Consider the following 19,179-nt stretch of genomic DNA (forward strand, 5'->3'; position numbering starts at 1 on the left):
TGTCAAGATCTGAGCGACTTCACAAACTCCACAAGGTATCAAAACTTTTTTTTTACCCATAAAGAAATATTTATTAGAACAAGTAACAGACAGCAATCAACTAACACCGTTATCATTTGTAGCAAAACAATGATTACATGATTTTGTTTTCAGTATGGCATCTGTACATAGGACTCATAATTTAACCGACATTCTGGTGCCATGTGTGCCTTTTATTTGAAGGGTTATAAATGGATGGATCCCCATGTCCCCTTTCTGGACTTTATTCAGCAAGGCAGTCAGGTGACAAAGGCGAGATAAACACACAAAAAAAATAACATTATTCAATAGTGTTTTTCTTTTATACGTGAAGCCCCCCCCACAAAAAAAACCCCCACAAAACAAACTATTTCTTGGCTTTTGTCAAGTGCTCACGGGCAACAATGAGCCTCTGGATCTGAGCGGTGCCTTCGTAGATCTAAAAAGAAAGACAATGCAGCAAATGTTAAAACGTTCGAAAGTAAAAATTCTACATCAATTTTAATTCCCGCCCTTGCAAAACATCACATTGTGGCATTGTCACAGCCGCATCCACCTGGTAGATCTTGGCATCGCGCATCAGCTTCTCCACCGGGTACTCGCTGTTGAAGCCGTTACCGCCAAACACCTGTACGGCGTCTGAAGCGACCTGGTTGGCGATGTCACCGGCGAAGGCCTTGGCGATGGAGGCGTAGTAGGTGTTGCGTCGGCCGCGGTCCACCTCCCAGGCAGCGCGCTGGTATGCCATGCGTGCCAGTTCCACCTTTATTGCCATCTCAGCCAGCAAGAAGGAGATAGCCTGGTGCTGCCAGAGAAGGAAAAACAATATTCTTTTTTACGCGCTAGTAAAATGGCGTATGGTCTTACGGCAATTATGAAACGCGTGTGTAAACGGGGCGCAATTAATTTGCATCCCTTAACACTTGGAAACAAACCTCAGCAATCACTTTGCCAAATGTTTTCCTCTCCAAAGCGTAAGTGGTGGCTTCGTCTAGGGCTCTCTGAGCCAGCCCGGTGGCTCCAGCTGCCACCTGTGTCACATCAGCAAATCTAATCAGCTCAATGTCACGTACACAAAATAACACGACTTTGCTGTCGCGTGACTTACAGGTGGCCGAGTCTTATCAAAGGCACCCATGGCGATCTTGAACCCAGCACCCTCGCCAAGCAGGACGTTCTCCTTTGGAATCTTCACATCCTCAAAAGTGATGCCTCGTGTGTCTGAACACCTCTGGCCCATGTTCATTTCCTGTGGACCCCAGCAAGGGGGGGGTTATAATTGCTTATTTAGTCAAATAGTTATCACCCGTCGAATACAGTGTTTCCCACTTTTGAACCAAAGAAAATATTTAACATTAGAAAAAACATTTTGTTTTTCTAAACAGTCCATATATCCCCATAGCAATTAAAAAAATATGCACAGCTTTGGAACTTTTTACACTGTTTGCTGCACTAACATTAAGAACAAGTTGAATCTGCAACTACAAGGGTCATGTCCTGGGTATGCATGAGGGGAGAATATTGTTTTAAGAGCCTATACAGTTTCCGGATGAGGAACACAAAAAGGATAAGGCTGAAAACTTTTGCTTGAAAAGACCACCAGAACACACGTGCAAGACAACAGCGTTGTCATCCTGCAGTGGGAATGAAATGTTTTCTCTTTAGCTGTAACGACCAGTTTTCTCACATTGTTATAGTATGTTCCTGTCATCGAAAGCGGACTTGCACCAACAGTTACCTTGTAAACAAAATGCCAGTTTGATTCATACCAGCGGTTGTGCCCATCATTCTCATGGGCCCAAGGAATAAGGTGGAAAAACTGGAAAAAACGGTACGCTAACATCTCACCTTTCTTCCTACTTGAATTCCAGGCGTGTCCGCATCCAAAATAAAGCCAGTGAAAGCCTTGTTGGTGGGACATTTGGGATCAGGGTGAGTGCGGGCCAGCAGGAAGTACCTGAGAACAGAAGGAAAAAATAAAACACAATCCAGGCAAGACGGATCGCAGCTTTATTGCTAAAGTGCACAATACCAGTTGGCTTTGCCGCCGTTTGTAATCCACATCTTCTGGCCGTTGACCACGTACTCGTCGCCGCTTTTCACTGCCCGGGTCTTGACGCCCGCTACGTCCGAGCCCGCTCCCGGCTCCGTGACACAGTATGCCTACGGGACAAGATAAGATACAAGGTTAAAAGTACAACTGTAAATTCAGGAGATCAAGACTTAAGTGGGGCGAGCATCTTTAAAAAAAAATAAATAAAAGAAAATCGTGATGCCGCCAGTGATGGCAAAAATGTGAAATTTTAAACAATGTTCATTACACTTTAAAAGGATGAGCAAGATTTATTTAATTACATTGTTCATTTACAGTTGTACAGCAATAATGAGCATTAAAATATGTCAAATTTCACATGCACAGGCATTAACTACCAAAGACGCCATTGCTTTACAGGTGTTTCAGCAGAAAATAAACATGTACTTACACACATAAGAGGCTCCTCTGTCATCCTGCCCAGATATTTCTTCTTCTGTGCCTCATTACCTGCAATAATAACAGGCATTTGCTGTAGGGAGGAGAGCAGAGGCTTAATCACCCTCTTTACAATTCAAAACGACAGATTTGAACATGAAAGTGTTTGCCTGGGAATGAGCAGAAATTATTCAGAGCTCTTACTCCCAGAGAATTTGCCTCGATGGCAGTTTGGACTCCAGTGCAGCCGTAGGCCAGCTCTTCCGTGATGAGGCAGTTGTCGAAGATGGACAATCCCATTCCACCTTAATGTTTATTTTAAACAATCAGATTAAAATGTCGATGAAAATTAAAAATGCACCGTGCAAACTTACCGTATTCCTCTCCGATGTGACCGTTCATCAGACCCAGCTCCCATGCTTTCTTGATAATAGGTAATGGGTACTACAAAACAAAATACAAACACGTCAAATTGCAATTCTATATATTCGTTTTGCCCGCCGCATTATACAGGCAGACTCACCTCCCCGGTTTTGTCGTACTGTGCAGCATACGGGACAATTTCCTCACGCGCAAACTTGCGAGCCAGCTGTTGGAACTCTCGCTGTTGATCCGTGAACTCTGTGGGAAAAACAGCAAAAGGGCTGATGTAAATGCAAAACGAGAACATTTTCATACCATTGGATAGAGTACAACGCACAACCACCCAACCAAATGCAGTAACAAAGTCGTCTTAAGTGAAGATCTTGATACTACCCACCAAACGAGAAGCCCGTAGCCGCTGAGGTGTTCTCGCCGGAGATTTTGGCATCAGCGGCAGTGGCAGTGGTGCTCTGGAGTCTAACGACACCGCAGCGCACCCCGGCTCTCAGTACCTGGACGTGGTGGTGGGTAATTACAAATCAGTCCCATAATAGTAACGAACACCATGAAAGCAGTTTGACTGGGGTATTTAATAATGGGTTTAAAACGCGCTATAGCATTAAATACCGTTAAAACAAACGTTAAAAACAAGCTAACGTTAGCCAAAGATACGTACGTTAGCTAGCACGTCAGTACAATGACGCGTCATTTTAAATCGAATACAAGAACATGGTGGCTTGACTCACTATATGGTTGTGTTTTATATACCAGTAGACCACGGTTAATAAAAATCAACACTTACCTTATTCAAGAGCATCGCTGCAACTTAAGTTCAGACGACGTCACAACAATCAGGACAGCTCGGCCCAACTTGAATATGACGGCCCGCTCGTCCAATCACGGCGGCGCGTTAACTCACGTGACCCATAGCGGGCGCTCGAAGAGTGAACTTTGTCCCAGTGGTTGAGTATGTTACCTAATCTTTTACACCCTTCAAAAGTCTTGGAACGCTTTACTCGCAGCCAACACAAACCGGGAGGTTACATAAGGTACCGTTCGTTGAGCATTTTGTTGTAAATAAAGTTTAGATTATTGCAACTATTATCCAACACACCTATTTCAATAAAACACGGGCATAAAATTTTGTAAAGTTGCAGTCAAATGGACGAGTTAAAAAGTTCATGCAAGAAGCCATTTTTTTTCCGGACAGCTCAGTACAACATGAGACATATTAAGACTGGACTTCAAATTTTAGCGCAACTTGCGGTTTCATACCGCCCTAAATGAGCAACCGAATATAATTTTGGGATGGCATCATGTTGTGGAATTTATGTAACGGCACTAAAAACAATAAGGCAAGGCGAAATGTCAAAAACAAGTCTCGGCAGCCCAACTTAAAAATAAAAGCCAACTAAGGGCATTACATTGGCGTCAATCTAATATTTGGTAACATTTTATTTTAAAGCTAGCCTTTGCGTCGGCTGCTTGTGCGTTTATAGCTTTTGTGACAAATTTAAATAAAGGCGTACACGCCCAAATTAAAGTAATGACTTGTATGCACCAGTCTGAGAGAAGAAAAAAAATGTTGGGGACCACTGTGGTGAGGCTCTGTAGCACTGCATACTGGCCCACTTAAAGCACTGCAACTAAAAAAATGACTTGCACCAAGACAGGTTTTCTCAGAGAGTAAAAACCAGGAAAAATGTGAGACTTTTCTTTTTATTGGCAAGTTCAACATTTATTTGCCTTTCTTGGCCTTGATCTTTCTCAGGTAGAACTCCAGTTCTTTGCCCTCCAGAATGTATCCGTCTGCTCGGCCACACTGGCCCGGTCTGGAGGAAATGCAGCCTGTAAATGCACAATATGGAATTAACATTCACGTAGGTGTTCCCACTCAAGTTCATCGCTTCATTTTGATACAAGTTTCCCTCTTTATTGGCAGGGATGTTTTTTTGTAGAAAACTCAAGTAGCACAAATTTCTTGCACTACAGCAACCAAGCCCCTGAATGGCTCACCAAGGAGTTTTCCCTGTAAGAACTGCTCCTCCAGGAGAGGGCTGATCTTGGCCGTCTTTTTGCGCTCGTCGTACTTCTTCTGAGTCTTCTTGGACCTCTTCTTGTTCAGGACCTCCTCCTCCTCAGGAGTCTACACAACAAAGATTGGTGACATTTTAGCTGCAATGTATAACATCCTGACAGTTCTCAAGCGCTACCAGTTTTAAATAACAGGTCTTTCTCAGAGTCTTCATTAGCATCACTTTCATTCAGTAGCAGAACTGGACAGTTATCTTCACAGAAAGACGACAGAGACTTATTTGTCCATCAAACTTGGGTCACTCACCAGCTTGGCTCCCTTTTTGCGTCCCAGAGGAGTGGTGTAGTGCCCCTCATACCACTGCCTGTAAGGGAGGCTGTCAAGTAGCACAATGCAGTTCTTCACCAGGGTCTTGGTTCGGACCAGCTCGTTGTTGGAGGCGTTGTAGACCACGTCGATGATCCTGGTCTTGCGAGTGCAGCCTAAATGAGACGTAATGCTAATTTTCTCACCTCCACCTGATTTACGACTAGTAATTGTTATCAGAGATGGGCATCCCATCCGTCCGAGACCATTTTGAAGACTATCATTTTTTTTAAAGGATGGACTAAGCAAGGACGGGTGTGGTTTTTCATCCATCCTTTAATTCTCCAGGTCAAGTACTCACTGACAAAGACACTCTTGTGTCCGTTACTTCAGAGAGAATGTGGATTATCGCGACACGTCGCTTGCGTCGTGTGCATTCACCGTGTTTGTATGCCGCAACTTTTGCATCAAGCCAACACACTTATCTGCCGTAAAAAAAGTTTACACGTCAGTTCAATTACTGACGGTGGTTGTGCTGCCATCCAAATACGCTTACAACAGTTGTAAACATTTCAATTGACTCACAAGAAACCACTTGACAGTTGAGAAAGCTAGCTTCATTGAATGCCTGCAAGACTAGAACTTGAAGGCAGGAACGAAACCTCTGCAGTTAGACTCTTGTATATTTTATTTTTTTGCCAGCGGGGAGTGGGGTAAGTAAGGACGGAAGCATTTTTAAAGGACAAAGATGATTATTTTAATGAGTAAGGACGGAGGACGGATTGACAAAAAAAAAAAAAAAAAAAGTTAAGTGCCCATCTCTGGTTTTTACAATAGGCATGTTCTCAGAGTCTAAACTATCAGCACTTGCATTCAGTAGCAGAACTGGACAGTTATCTTCATTGAACATCCCATGAAAGCTTTTAGGCTATTACGAGACTTACACTCTGAGCCCCATGAGAAGTTGCCGACGTCAAGTCTCAGAGCCCGGTATTTCTTGTTCCCACCGCGGACCCTCACGGTGTGGACACGACGAGCACCAATCTGAAGAAAACATATTTTTATTACCAACAACAACCATGTGAAAAACAAAAAAATGTATTTTTTAGTTTTGTGTCAGTGTAACTATGACAAGGCCTAGCACGGGTAGGTCTCAAACTTGCCACCAAAACGGTGCACAAAAAGACCTACCTAAGGTCCAGTTTTCATCACTCACGTGGCATCAAGGGAGAAACCACACCTTTTGGCATTTACCTTTGTGTTTGCGGGAGGTCGTCCAAGCTCATACTTCCTCTTCTTGTGGTAGGGCTTACGTTTCCCCCCGGTTTTACGGCGTTTGTGCCAGTTGTCCCTTGAGATACCTGTAAAAAGATTATATATTTTTAAGGACCAGCAGGCATATGAGCACATGCACCCTAAGGAATGTCTGAGTATGCTTGAGCAATCAGTTCTCCAAGGTAGGTTGTCCACATTGTGCATTCGGATTCCGCATGAAAAGCTTCATCATGTCACTCAAGCATAGTCAGAATACTTCAGTACCTGCAGGAACAGAACTGCACTAGTTGGAAAAAAAAGTTTACTACTTACATTGGCGGCAAACAGCAGACACAAAAGCGGCGCGTATAATTAACCAATGCAAGACATTTTACTAAGTGTAAAAAAGACAGCACGTTGTAGCTTAAAGAAGCTACCAGACTAGTCAGCAATGCTAACATCGACTGTACAGTTAGCCATGTTAGATTTACTACCTACCAACTTCTACGTGAAAAGAACCTCAAAAGTCATGAACACAATATGATAAAATACCTTAATTTGTGCCCCAAAACATAATCTTGCGAGCTATGCCGTAATTCAGCATCAAATGATCGAGACACAGCTAGCGAGGAGCCATCTTGGAGCATTTCACACGTCCACGGAAAACGACTGCCTTAAAAAATAATATAATCGGCCCGCACATATTCAAGTTGAAAAGACATCGACTACATTTATGTTTTGAGATAATATATTCGTAAGATAGTTCGAAATTCCTGGGATAAAAGGACAGATGGACATGGATTCACTCCCGACCCAAGCATGAAAACACGTACCCATTCTCAGGCGCCGGCTAGAAAGAGGACCCGCAAGGGATCATGGGAAGGTTAGAATCCATCTCGTCTCGCGAGAATTTACATCGAACAACGAAGTTTGTGCCGCTTTTTTAAAAATTTTATAATGGAAAAATATATAGACAGAATATATTATACACATCTCGAATGCAGTATTTATTTTAACAGTTTTAATGTTTGCCATAACATAATTCGCGTTGTGTTCTATATATGGTATATCGAAATTTCCCTGTACATTTTTTAATTTCTTCACTCACCGGTCACAGAATTGATTATACTACAACTATACGTCATACAAAAACCTTTTTTTTTTTAATTACACTAGTCAATAGCAAATTTTAAACAGAGGTGGCTTATGCGTCGCCAAACGTATTATTAGTTTATTTGCTTCTTTGACTTAAAAAAATGTTGACCAATGTTATTGATAAAAAATATAAAAAGTTTAATGATAAGTGTCCTTGAGTGATACTGAGTTATTAAGCATGTGCTTAGTTTGTTTAAGCCTTGGACACCATTTTCAATTCCGCTTGTTCTCATTACAGTTACGGTGAGCTGAACCCTATCCCAGCTGACTTTGGGTGAAAGGTCGGGTACACCCTGGACTGTATATTACAAGTCATAGTTAAAACAGTGTAATAATAGTAGTAATAAAATAGTAATAAACACAACACAGGTCACAAGAAAAAAAGCCACTTTTCCATATACAGTATATTTCTTTATTATTTTCTTTCCTCTATTATTTACAGCTGTGATGACTTGGCAGTTCTTCCTTTCCAAAAGTGATGCGTGTGCAGCGAAGCTCCCCGAGGGGGTCACTCTTCCCAAGGGCTCACATCCGTGTCGATGGCCACGCAGTTGTAGGCGGCGTAGCGCAGCTTCTCCTCGCAAACTTTGGCGCTGCAGTGACAAAAATCCAAACATGTGGTGTTCAGCGGGCTCATAAATATACAAATGCAATGAGAAAACGGGTTTTAGACGGCTGACCGCCTACCTCGGATAGTTGGGTAAATACAATGTGCTGGAGCACGTGGAAGACTGTGGAAGCGCGTCGCTCTCAGAGCTACAGTAGGAAGAAATGCAATTTAAAGGATAAAATGTCCACTCGCATGTCTTTTTAAGTTATTATATACTTGCCAAAATACTTGCTTGTCAGAAAAGATGTAGATGGGGGCAGGAAGACGACTTCGACCCGTGACAAATCTCAGAAATCTGCTACGGTCCTCTGAAAAGATGAAAAAAAAAATCCATCAAGTTTGATGTTGGATTCATGTGTTGATGACGTCAACTTACCGTTGGTGAAGTTGGTGAGTGCCTCCCACAAATACTGCACACGAACGTCATTTTGTTCCAGGTCCTCATAGCAAGCTTGCAAACCAATCAGAAACAAATTAGCCTGTTTCTCCACAGTTATCCAGCATCACACTTGCATTTGATCTTTTTACAAAGCGATCCCACCACACTAGATCCTTAAAAGAAGGTGTAACATTTACACCCTCAGCCACTAGTTTTGCTGCAATTGCTTGTGAACAAGGTCACAATGTTGAAGATGTAACAGCCAATTAAAAATGCACATGACCGCCACCCCCCCCCCCCAAAATTCCTGGGTTATAAGCATAAGTTAACTCACTGAGCCTTTTGAGGGCTTCTACACTGATCTCCGGGTCTCCGCAAACCTTCTTCTCCACTTCCTGCCAGGTGAGAAGATCCAGAACGGCCTGCGGGACCACCTTTAACAGCCCGGCTTGTAACGCCGCCATCTGCAATGCCGCAAACAATGGATGACGCGTACAACGCAAAAAGCAAGCATCAATACAAAAGTTGTGGAAACGCACCTGCTGCTTGCTTTCCTCTAGCCGAGCCTTCTGCACCAGGCGGATGAACTCGCGACGGTCCTCGTAGCGGACAGCCACGTTACCACCACCGGGGACCAACTCCACCATTTGGCCATCGCTTAGGAGCGTGGTGTACACTAGCTCCTCGCCGAAACGGAACTCGAACGTCTCGCGGTCCATGTTGTCCATGGCATCAAGCAGGTTAACCTGAAAATGCAGCCAACCTGATGAGTGACTTTTTCTTTGTGCAATTTAGTGTGAAGCTTTTTATCACTTTTAGTGCACTTTTACTTTCGGTGATTATTTGTAATGTTTTGTTTGTTCCTCTTTAAAGTTTTTACACTGTAAATAAAGTGTAGGCTGTTATTCTATTTGTTGATTCACATAATTAGACATTTTTCTTTCATGTAATTTTTTTAATGTAAAAAAAATAGGAGGGTTATTATCATAATTTCATTTTTTAATGTAATTTTATTCATGGCAATTCAAATTATTGTTCAATGGTTTGTTCTTTTACGGCCATTGCGTTTTTTAAATTTTTTTATTTTCGAAAATAAATGTAGGCTTCTAGATGTGGTTACTATTTGAGGAAATTGGAAAATACAAATATGGTACATGAATATAACATTGTATAACATGTTATGTGAAAAACACTTATGTCCACTTTTGTAATTTTCACATTAATGCAATGTCTGTAAAAAAAAAAAAAAGAAAAAAAAAAAGACTAAAGTGTTTTTCATAGGACAGTGATGATATGAAAATAATAGTCCACAAATATTCTCACCAGCACTGAGTCGACAGCATGGAAGTCTTTGCTCCAGCTGACTGCTTCCCCGGTCAGCTGCTTCCATACCAGGCCGGGCAGAGCCAGAACCTGTCAGATGAGAAACCACAATAACAACAACAAAATCAAGTAAGGCAAAAGAGGAAAAGGAATCAAAAAGACAAAAATCACTGACAAGGAAATCTTTTCCTCGAAGCGCTGCACCCATGAGCTGCCCGATCCACTCGTACTTGTGGAATTCTTTGCAGGACGGGTTGGGGACATAGTAGTCTCTGGCCTCCAAAGCACCCTGAAGAGAAACACGAGCCCAAAATCCATGGAAATAGAAGGGGGGAAAGAAATATAAACCAAACATTGTGGGGAAAAATAAGATTTAATGATGTCACGAGAGCTGGTTGTCCTGTTTTTATTCTGATAGGTTTCTATTACTTGTTTTTGTGCCCATTACCAAGGTACGACTCTCCACCAGAGCTGGTGACCAACTTTGTTGTGAAGAAAGGGCTTTGATCCATCTATTTCCAACTTTAATTGCTCTTATTTTTCTCGGTCTTGTCTTGCCTGTACAATTAATAAAGAGGACTCTTGAGGTTCCATCATACCTGGTTGGACGTTCGTGTGAAGAAGGGCAGCGGCATTGGACATTCGGCCGAGCTAGGACAAAGCTCCTCGGACATGTCGGCCAAGCTGTCCCGGAAGCCGCCGCCCTGGTCGATGATGCCCTCTGCGATGAACTTGCATTCCCACCACTGATCGTAACGAGCGGGCCATCTGTAATCCAAAGTCTTCTCCATTTTATCGGATGGCTTTAGGCCTTCGTATACCTGCGTGGTGACAAGTATAAATGTGTGAGTAAGTACTTACTACGAATATTGTTTTTATGACGTGGACTACATTTCATAGTCTGTGTTTATTTTTATTTTTTTTACTCTCACTTGCATAAAGGAGTTGAATCAGCACTTGTACTGAACACTTTGGCCATCGTAAATTCAAGCAGAGCTGACCTGACTGAAGACGGCGTTCTTGCAGCTGGGGTCCAGCGAGGGGTTGTCCCTGTGCTCCATGGCCAGACGCCTGTTGATGTAGAGGCACGGCAGGAAGTTGGGCTTGCTGGTCTCAGAGTCTTTCAGGCACTGCGTGACCAGCGCAGAGCGACGTTTGGACTGCAGCAGGAACTGCTTTATGCTCTGGGAGGTGCCGAAGAGAAGCAGAGCCAAAAAAGGTTAAGACTTTTATTCAGAACCTTTTAAAAGGTGGATACTGCCAAAACTGCGTGTTCTTTCACACATCAGCATGTTTTCAGTTTCACTTAATTAGATGACGTCAAGCATTTGGTGTGATGTATAAAATCTGACTGAGACAATTGCATACAGCCCTAATGAAGCATGTTGTCAGATGTCGATCAGTCTGCCATTTATACCAACAAAGAAGTCTTGAAAATGAGAATTTTAATTTACAAGTTCATCTTCGACATTTATAACACCAATAACCTTACTTTGATGTGGTTGAAGGTGCCCAGGCTGTAGTCCCAGGCAGGCACCAAGTGTGGGAGAACGCTGTCTAGTAAAGAAATGAACCTGTGAGAAGAAACATCAAGGGCTGATTTTAACATTTGGCCCATATGAGCATTTTCTTTCATTTTTTGCTAGCTTTGAGTGTAAACATTTACTACCTCTGGATGATCAACGCTCGACGGTAAAGTACATCAGCCGGCGTCCCCTGCAGACGGGGGTAGCGCACCAAGTAGGAGGACTGAAAGACGTCGGCGTTCAGTCCTAAGTCTCGCTCGCATGACGACTTGATCTTCAAGCCTCGGATGCGCACGTCTATCCCCTCATCTTTCCCAAAGAAAGCGTCACATATGCACACAAAAAAAAAATGCAGCAAATAAATGAATAATAAATCAGATTCGCGAGGGTCATAAAGATTTTAAAATAGATACAAATCAGGGGTCCAGACTAACTTTTTTTTTCTTACCAAGAGCACTGTGGCCTCTAACCGAAAACTTTAGGGGTCAAGTAGAAAATTTAGGGGGGGGGACACGTAAGTAGATTTGAGAGGTAAATATTCATTCCACTTATTTTTTACCTTATTACTGATGAATCGGATGAAGTGTGGAGCAGAAGTTTGTCAGCAAAAAAAAAAGAAAATTCAAGTCCTAGTTATAAAAAAAAAAAAAAATAATTAAAAATCCTCCTTGTCGCAAGGACCGTGTAGATGAAAAATTTACTGACTACACTGTCTCAAAATGTCACAATTTAATGGCTGTCTGGAGCCCTGCAAATAACAACATTTTACAGATTTCCATCTGTCACTGCTGGCTCTGGATCATAACATAACAATATTACAAAATTATATTTGCACAAATAATCGACCCTTCATTCCAACATGTACCTCGCTCCGTCTGCATCTGAAAATCAAAACTCACCCCGACATTCCTCAATTCGGACCTCAATGACTGGCAGGTGAGATGACATGTCTTCCAGCACGCATATCTCCCCAATCAGATTGCTGCAGACAAAGTGAAGCAGAAGCGGTTAAGAGTTAGATTGTTTCTTGTAAGCTTTTATTGAAGCGTTTCAGAATCTGCGGACTGAAGTGCTGTAATTTTAAGCGTCTCACTCATCAATGGTGACGTCGCTCAGCTTCTTCAGGGTGTCTCCCTCGCCTCCGTACACGGTCACCCTCTTTGGCATGTAGTTGTCGTCTGTGGAGTCCACCGTCAAAATCAGCTTACTACGACACAGTGGGCAAACATTTGCGTTTGGATTACAACAAAAATGTAACACTGGTTTAAGCGGTGGCTCCTCACTTGACAACAGTTCCCCTCTTCATGTGAAGGCGTATCCAGTGTTGTCCCTGCATTCCGTCGCTCTCCCAGTATGTTTTGGTGTCCCCATCCGTCAAGCTGTTCACGCCGCCGCTGGGATCCTCCTAGCAGTGATGTGATCAGCATAATTTGTGAGACTTCAGATCAGTGAGCGTCTAAAGCAGAGATTCTTAACGTGCGGTGGGTGGGCTCCCTCTTGTGGTACATCAAAGAATAACTGTATTAAATGCAAACTGAATGATTGTAGAGTTTAATTTTAAGTACATTTGTTTAGTACAGTTCAATTGGATTTAACTTTTAACTACAATACACACCAAGTACAATATCTTAATTGAATTGTTAAGTTCTGTCTTTTTTTCTGTGCCTGTTACAGTGGCTTGTAATATATTTTAGGGGATAAAACCTCTGCGTGTTTTTTGAGGAACACTTGGGCCTACTATGCTACTGTATTAGGTTGGTCATGATGGCGGTACTAGGTGAAAACACAAACATATTTTGCTCCTCACCGAACATGAGGAAACATCAATACTGGTCACGCTCTGCTTCAGGCTGCCCAGGTTCTCATCCTCTTTGCCGATGTGGTTGTAGAAGTAGTGAACCAGGTCCTCGTCGCATTCGAACGTCCATGTCGGGGGTACGTACCTAACAGTGATGAAACAGTGTTTTATTTTACCAGTTTATGAGGAGAGGGGCAGGATTCTATTCCTTGTTTTTTTTCCCCCTCAATCCTGCTTGGTAGTTAGGACGGACAGCCGTAATCGGGACTGACCAACTTTATGTGAATTAAAGAATTTGATTTGGATCAGAGATTAGTGTTCTGCAGCTTAGTCCATCACTTTGTGCTGTTTGTGGTTTTATATGACTTCTGCTTTCTGTTTTTTTTGTTTGTCTTGATAGGACTCATGCAAAGCGGATGCTGACCAGCTTTCAGATCTGATTGGACTGTTTTTGGCTTTATTAATAAGAACAGTATATATTTATTATATGTGCCTCTACTGCCAATGTTTATACACATTGCATTCGGTTTGATCGGGGGAAATAATTTTAATGAGAAATCTCTTTCTCTCTCTAAACATATTTTTGATAATGGTTTAAAAAATGTACTTTTTTCAAGTACATCAGGTTTTTTAGATATTTTCATTTATTTCGTTTAAGTTTGACCTATTAAAGCTTGCACAATACAGATTCATAAATATTACTAAATATATTACATAATATATTATTGTTAATATATTATTACTATTAAAAACCTGATTGAGGTAGAATTGGAATCATCGAAAAAAAAATACCTAGAAAACATGTCTGATTAAAAAAATATGTAAATATGTGTTGACCAGAGTAATCATCATTTTCAGCAAAATTATCCGTCTTTTAAAAACATAAAAATAGTCAGTGACATCGGAACACTTCTGCAGTGCTCTATTGCTAAACGTTTATTACCCCAGACTCACATCAGCTTGTCTACCGCAGCGGCGTCAGGCTCCGCTATCCTGGGTTTGGATCCGAGGAACATGGCATTCTCCACGTCCACTACGTGCTCCCACCTGTTGCACGTCTTGTGGTCGTAACCAAAGAGCTGCTGCTGTCTGCTCACCGTCTCGGGCGACTCCACCGGCACCAGCCTGTCGCCGCCCTCCGTGCGCTTGCACACCAGGATCCAACCCTCCTCCAGCTCCTGCCCAGGACGGTGCTCCTCCAGCTGCTCCTGGACACACGCACAAACCCACACAAACAAGTGGATCTTAAATTTAATAAGTTGAAAAATCCTTCCTTGAGATCGCCACATTGCTGCCTGTGTGACCACAAATATCGGACATGCACAAACGGCCACTGTCGATAGAGGATTGTAAGAGTGTCTACAGGCAGAGTTGCCACTTCTAAAGGGGACATTGGGAACGAAAGCGCTTATCAAGTTTGTGGAACACATTTTCTCACAGGTTTATGTGAAATGTTTGGTTGGGTTGCCTTTTGGAGTAAGTTAGCAAAACATTACAGCTAGCCTGCTAGTACATGATAACACACTAAGCGTCAACACCATGTCAGTGCCATTTATCCAAACGACAGAAAAGCCAAGGAATAAGCCAGTCCCTTAATGTTGATGTTAACTTTGTCTAAGTTTCCACCACATCTATTTTTGAATCAACTTACCCAGTGAAATGCAGTTATGTCTGGCGTTCTGTCTCCTTTGGAAACAATTTACCTTGCATTAAATCTTCTTTCCGACACTACAAATTGAAACTACAGACGACTGCTAAAAAAATCATCATTTAAGCCATTTGCTTTGTTTTCTCAATCTCTCTGCTTGATCAACTGACATTTCTGTTTACCAGAGGAGCAATTGGAAATGACTTTACATTTTACCACCTGGAAATATGTGTGGCATAATGGTGAAAACAAGAACGTAATTGTGTCAGGAGCCAGGACACATCGCTTCTTACCTTATTTATTTTGACCCAGAGACCTTGGCTGTTACAGTACTCCTCCCCTGTGGTCCGGATGCATGTCCCTTTCTTGAGCTCAATAGTGTACTTGCATAGTTTCTTGTTAATCGGACTCTGATGCGGGTTGTCAAAAACCGATACCACAGTCTTGCCGGAACCCCCCGACGAGGCTCCGGAGGCAGCGGCGCAAGAGCTGGAGGACGAATCCTTGCAGATTTTATAACACACCTCTCTGGGCACATAACACAGGCAGTCGGGTAGTGGCTCGCTTTTCCGGAAGCACTCAATACAAAGGTTCAGAAAGCGAATCCGGCCGAGCAGCAGGTGAGGACTGTCCCCCAGAGACATGATGATGCTGGAGATGGATGCAAGTGGCAGTCAGATGACATGACCACCACGCTCCTTCCTGTTTGCGCTTGGACCCCACCTGTCAAACGAAACAAAAGCGAAATTTCTGAACGTCAAACAACACAAAAGTAGCGGTCACGCGCAGGGCGATGCTTTCAATCTCTCACCTAGAGAGTCTAAAGGTGATTATGTGAGCAAAGTTCTTGCAAACGTAGTAATAAAACAATCAAGTCCTCGAGGAAGCTAACACAGTAAGCTAGCAATGTAGTGTAAATGAAGCAACGCGCGAGTCGTCATTTGCTATTAACAATGGAACATTTAGCGTGTAGAAACGACATTAAACCAAATACATTCTCAATGGAGTATTCTTCTACGTACCGTTAATGACTGCGAGCGCCTTAATTTGTTGAATGTTAAATCAATGTAATGTTGAGTCAGTGGAGACGTGACGTACACTACGGAAGTTCTTTCCAATAATTTGACCCGCTCACGCTTCCGTACTTAATATTCTATAATAATATGTGATTTGTGACTTTTAGGTAGATTAGTTGTTTTTTTTCTGCGTCAAAAGTTAAACAGAAAATAAAAACATAAATTAAATATTAATTGTGTGCCTACGTTGAATTATTTTAGTTACATTCTGACTCAGAGAGTAATGCCATAAGGTGCATGATGTACAAAGTGACATTAGTATAATATTTTTGCGAGAGTAAAAACAGCAAAAAAGGACGATAAATATTTCCAATATTTTTTATTCATGTCATTTATCGACTTTAAGGCCGTCCTACCTTTCCCACAATGCACTGCGTTAGACGCTATATTATGAAGGACGTGACTTCCGTTCTGTCCTTCTCGATTGATTCCGTCCGGAGGAGTGTACGTGTTCTCGTGCTGCTAAATTTGGTAGGAATTAAATGCATAACCGGTTGTGTGGAACATGTTTGTAATAGAAATATTTATCTATGTTACTATGGTGTTTAAATCCGATGAATACATTATTTTTCATTTCAATCGTCACATGAGGTCGCCACGATGCACCGCTAAAGATAATTGCGCTTATGTTCACTATTAAAGCATATTGCACTTGTGTATATGAATATTTACGATTAATTTCGAGTGTCATAAACATTCGGGTCGTTCCGAAGTGTTTAGTCGTTGATCATCAGGCCGGCTTTTGAATTCACCCTTTGTTTCAGCGATGAAGGCCTCCCTGTGGAAAGAAAGCAGATCTATCGACGTGGGATGAAACGAACTACCTACTTTGTGTCCTTACAATTAGGTAAGTGCCTTTGTTGTTAAGACCAGTGTAAAAAGTTTAAAATTGTATTGTAATCTTTTTTTGTTGGGAGTGGTGGGTGTTTATTGTATTCTGTATCAACCAGCACTCAGTCAGCTGCCCAGGCGCCGTGTCTGGCTCAGTGTTACTGTGTTGGAAAAGGAAGTCTCTGCACTAGTCCTCGGCTCCGCTGGTTCTGTTCTAGAACCTGCTGTTGCTGAACGGCTGCAGAGCGAGGCCCGACGAGAGTGGCCCGCCCCGGACCCTCGCCGGAACGGGCCTAGTGCTGGGCCTTACATGCCCATCTTACGTACTGCCAATTAGGATTTATTGTCTTTAATGTAACCTCGCATAATATTATCACGAGGTTTTAATGATGTATATTGAACACCACTATTGCTCTCCAAACATCTTCCTATTCTGCTAGGTGTCAAAGTGCAAATTTCAGTTATTGATGCATTTGTCTTGCAGCCTTACATTGCAACTGTTGGCAATGTCGTGATATCAGCTGTGCCTCGCCACGGTAACTGAGGGTGAGTCGTACATTGTTAATGTACCTGTCATTAGACATGAGCCAGGTGTCGGGTGCAAGATATATCCTGCTTTTAAAAGCGTTGGAACCTGAGTGTTTTTTGTTTTTTTGGTCATCAGTGCCAGCACTGACGCGACCTCCAGTATGATGACTCATTTACAGGAGCACCACCAATCACTAAAACAAATAAAAAGCATGGTATAATATTACTAAAGTTGTTTTAAAATTGTTTACAACCAGCTTTCGAGTTGGCATGTCTACATCTCGTAAAATAAATGCCTCACTTGATACAGAGGCATACCACAAGTAGCCAATTTGGCTAAAATCAGCGCGTTTCCTCTGATTTCACTAAGCGGAGGGGAGTAGAGAAGCAGCTGCTTATGTTCTGCTGAGTATTGCAATTTTATTTTTAAAGTCTTTGTTTACTAAAGTACCCGCACAGCATGTTCAATGGAGCATTATGCAAACTAAAAATGTAAATCTTCGAGCTCTAATTACAATACTTTATTACTGTGATTATTGCTTAGTTACCATACAGTCCGACTCCGACACTGGCCCATGCCTACTCTTAATGTGTGCACTGATGCCTTTAACACATTATTCAGACAACACAATGGTGAACTTAAACACTGAGCACACCAATTTACAGTTTCACGATGCTTTTTACAAGGACATGTACTAATAATGCGCCACTATTTTTTTTTCCAAGGGGTCCCCCCAGCAGTTGATTGTCTACAAGGGAAGCCTTATGTCAAGATTGACTACAGGTGTGTGTGGGTGTGTGTGTTTTAAACTGCAAATGTCAATCCCCAATCACATACTGCCATGCCAGAGACCATCCTCTCTGCTGTGGAATCTTTGTATTGGGAGAAAAAAAACATGACTGGCACCGGTCTGTGTAAAATTCAGTTTACCAGAACCTGAACTAAGCCCTGGTACATTGCCAACGTTGTCTTAAAGGAACAGAACTCTTAAAATAATTTCCTGATATTCATGTATTAAGAATGAAAGAGCAAACACTAAGGGGGATCTGATTTCCGGGGGGAAAAAGTTTTAGCTGATTAAGTATCAAAATAATGACGCCTTGTATGCAATCATTGGCCATTTTAGACGTGATGATTATTCTCTGAAAAGATCAGACCGAAGCGTGCAAGATTTTGGATGATGATCGCATTTTTAGATTACTGTCCATATTTTCCTTATAAAGTGGCAACATTCCTTCACATATTGAACAAAAACATGTCCTAAAAAATTTTTTGTGGACCTGCGTATATGATAACCATAGTCCCAAGTCATTAGAACGTAACTCACAGTATTTTGGAAGATGGTCAAGTTGGATGTGCGAATATGCTTATGTACCTTAATGTTAACTTGACCTCGAATGTCTGGTTTTCTCCTTCGTGATTTGGCCTCCTGCGGATGACTGGGGACTCACTTTCAGGTATGTTACGCTTGTGTATTTTTTTTAAATGTCAGTCCCCAATCATGTTCGGTCATGCCAGAGATGACCATCTCTGCTGTGGCGTTGTAGCATTGCGGGAGAAAAAACCCAGGACTGGCACAGATTCGTGTGAAATCCAGTTTGCCAGAACCTGACTAAAGCCCTGGAACATTGCTGCAAACATCCTTAATTATGAATTTGAGCCACACTTGACTTTGCCTTAAATATCTCCTTTTCCTTTCTAGTGATTTGGGCTTCTGATGAAGACTGAAGACTTTGCCTCGTCCAGAGGCAACTAGAATTGTGCGGTGGAGTCAAATGTTTTCCTGCGGCGACACGCCTGTGATGTTGCCGATGGACGCATATTGTGATACTGGAGTGTTCAAATAAAAACAAGGGAG

At 42.2% G+C, this 19,179-nt stretch overlaps 3 protein-coding genes, 1 long non-coding RNA gene and 5 other non-coding genes across 10 annotated transcripts; 2 read left to right on the plus strand and 7 right to left on the minus strand.

Moving 5' to 3' along the window:
• Positions 1 to 45: 45 nt before the first annotated feature.
• On the minus strand, positions 46 to 3,813 carry acadm (acyl-CoA dehydrogenase medium chain). The gene is made up of 12 exons (XM_088311081.1): positions 3,654 to 3,813; positions 3,249 to 3,363; positions 3,012 to 3,109; positions 2,863 to 2,932; positions 2,693 to 2,793; positions 2,502 to 2,582; positions 2,051 to 2,181; positions 1,867 to 1,975; positions 1,127 to 1,267; positions 954 to 1,049; positions 575 to 823; positions 46 to 457 (listed from the first exon to the last, which is right to left on the minus strand). The coding sequence occupies exons 1-12, from the start codon at positions 3,666 to 3,668 to the stop codon at positions 386 to 388; spliced, it is 1,278 nt and encodes a 425-aa protein (XP_088167207.1). The 5' UTR covers positions 3,669 to 3,813; the 3' UTR covers positions 46 to 385.
• A 743-nt stretch (positions 3,814 to 4,556) lies between these two features.
• rps8a (ribosomal protein S8a) lies at positions 4,557 to 7,374 on the minus strand. Its single transcript, XM_088311218.1, has 6 exons — positions 7,280 to 7,374; positions 6,447 to 6,553; positions 6,137 to 6,236; positions 5,193 to 5,368; positions 4,868 to 4,997; positions 4,557 to 4,699 (listed from the first exon to the last, which is right to left on the minus strand). Exons 1-6 carry the CDS (start codon positions 7,281 to 7,283, stop codon positions 4,590 to 4,592), a joined length of 627 nt encoding a protein of 208 aa, XP_088167344.1. The 5' UTR covers positions 7,284 to 7,374; the 3' UTR covers positions 4,557 to 4,589.
• LOC148326044 (small nucleolar RNA SNORD38) lies at positions 5,084 to 5,150 on the minus strand. Its single transcript, XR_015846252.1, has one exon. It is a non-coding gene; the product is annotated as a small nucleolar RNA SNORD38 (small nucleolar RNA).
• On the minus strand, positions 6,033 to 6,101 carry LOC148326045 (small nucleolar RNA SNORD38). The gene has a single exon (XR_015846246.1). It is a non-coding gene; the product is annotated as a small nucleolar RNA SNORD38 (small nucleolar RNA).
• On the minus strand, positions 6,303 to 6,411 carry LOC148326046 (small nucleolar RNA SNORD46). Its single transcript, XR_015846247.1, has one exon. It is a non-coding gene; the product is annotated as a small nucleolar RNA SNORD46 (small nucleolar RNA).
• LOC148326047 (small nucleolar RNA SNORD55/SNORD39) lies at positions 6,630 to 6,707 on the minus strand. The gene has a single exon (XR_015846251.1). It is a non-coding gene; the product is annotated as a small nucleolar RNA SNORD55/SNORD39 (small nucleolar RNA).
• Positions 7,375 to 7,999: 625 nt separating the features above from the next.
• On the minus strand, positions 8,000 to 16,026 carry hectd3 (HECT domain containing 3). 2 transcript variants are annotated; one of them, XM_088311217.1, is made up of 19 exons: positions 15,908 to 16,026; positions 15,179 to 15,608; positions 14,192 to 14,445; positions 13,247 to 13,382; positions 12,723 to 12,844; positions 12,533 to 12,646; positions 12,339 to 12,421; positions 11,583 to 11,748; positions 11,406 to 11,487; positions 10,915 to 11,097; positions 10,513 to 10,734; positions 10,089 to 10,202; positions 9,914 to 10,003; positions 9,130 to 9,336; positions 8,925 to 9,054; positions 8,588 to 8,662; positions 8,444 to 8,519; positions 8,289 to 8,357; positions 8,000 to 8,194 (listed from the first exon to the last, which is right to left on the minus strand). In XM_088311217.1, exons 2-19 carry the CDS (start codon positions 15,527 to 15,529, stop codon positions 8,110 to 8,112), a joined length of 2,559 nt encoding a protein of 852 aa, XP_088167343.1. In that variant the 5' UTR covers positions 15,530 to 15,608; positions 15,908 to 16,026; the 3' UTR covers positions 8,000 to 8,109. The 2 variants fall into 2 exon arrangements, with proteins under 2 accessions (XP_088167343.1, XP_088167342.1); XM_088311216.1 differs by having other exon boundaries at positions 8,432 to 8,519.
• Positions 16,027 to 16,584: 558 nt separating this feature from the next.
• On the plus strand, positions 16,585 to 18,748 carry LOC148326049 (uncharacterized). The gene is made up of 3 exons (XR_015846183.1): positions 16,585 to 16,808; positions 17,277 to 17,338; positions 18,047 to 18,748. It is a non-coding gene; the product is annotated as an uncharacterized LOC148326049 (long non-coding RNA).
• LOC148326050 (small nucleolar RNA SNORD63) lies at positions 17,913 to 17,975 on the plus strand. Its single transcript, XR_015846250.1, has one exon. It is a non-coding gene; the product is annotated as a small nucleolar RNA SNORD63 (small nucleolar RNA).
• Positions 18,749 to 19,179: the final 431 nt, after the last annotated feature.

This window comes from Idiotropiscis lumnitzeri, chromosome 12, assembly GCF_059441095.1.
Source record: "Idiotropiscis lumnitzeri isolate Australia: NSW breed Sydney's pygmy pipehorse chromosome 12, RoL_Ilum_1.0, whole genome shotgun sequence".
Taxonomy (NCBI): domain Eukaryota; kingdom Metazoa; phylum Chordata; class Actinopteri; order Syngnathiformes; family Syngnathidae; genus Idiotropiscis; species Idiotropiscis lumnitzeri.

Coding starts and splice junctions, on each gene's coding strand:
- rps8a (XM_088311218.1), bottom strand. Junction 6,237..6,446: donor GACCTCCCGCAAACACAAAG/GTAAATGCCAAA, acceptor TGTTTTCTTCAG/ATTGGTGCTCGTCGTGTCCA. Junction 4,700..4,867: donor CTTACAGGGAAAACTCCTTG/GTGAGCCATTCA, acceptor GTGCATTTACAG/GCTGCATTTCCTCCAGACCG.
- acadm (XM_088311081.1), bottom strand. Junction 824..953: donor TTGGCAAAGTGATTGCTGAG/GTTTGTTTCCAA, acceptor CTTCTCTGGCAG/CACCAGGCTATCTCCTTCTT. Junction 458..574: donor GCGATGCCAAGATCTACCAG/GTGGATGCGGCT, acceptor CTTTCTTTTTAG/ATCTACGAAGGCACCGCTCA.
- hectd3 (XM_088311216.1), bottom strand. CDS start 15,529: ATGTCTCTGGGGGACAGTCCTCACCTGCTGCTCGGCCGGATTCGCTTT. Junction 8,663..8,924: donor AGAAGCCCTCAAAAGGCTCA/GTGAGTTAACTT, acceptor TTGGTTTGCAAG/CTTGCTATGAGGACCTGGAA. Junction 8,520..8,587: donor ACTCACCAACTTCACCAACG/GTAAGTTGACGT, acceptor TCATCTTTTCAG/AGGACCGTAGCAGATTTCTG.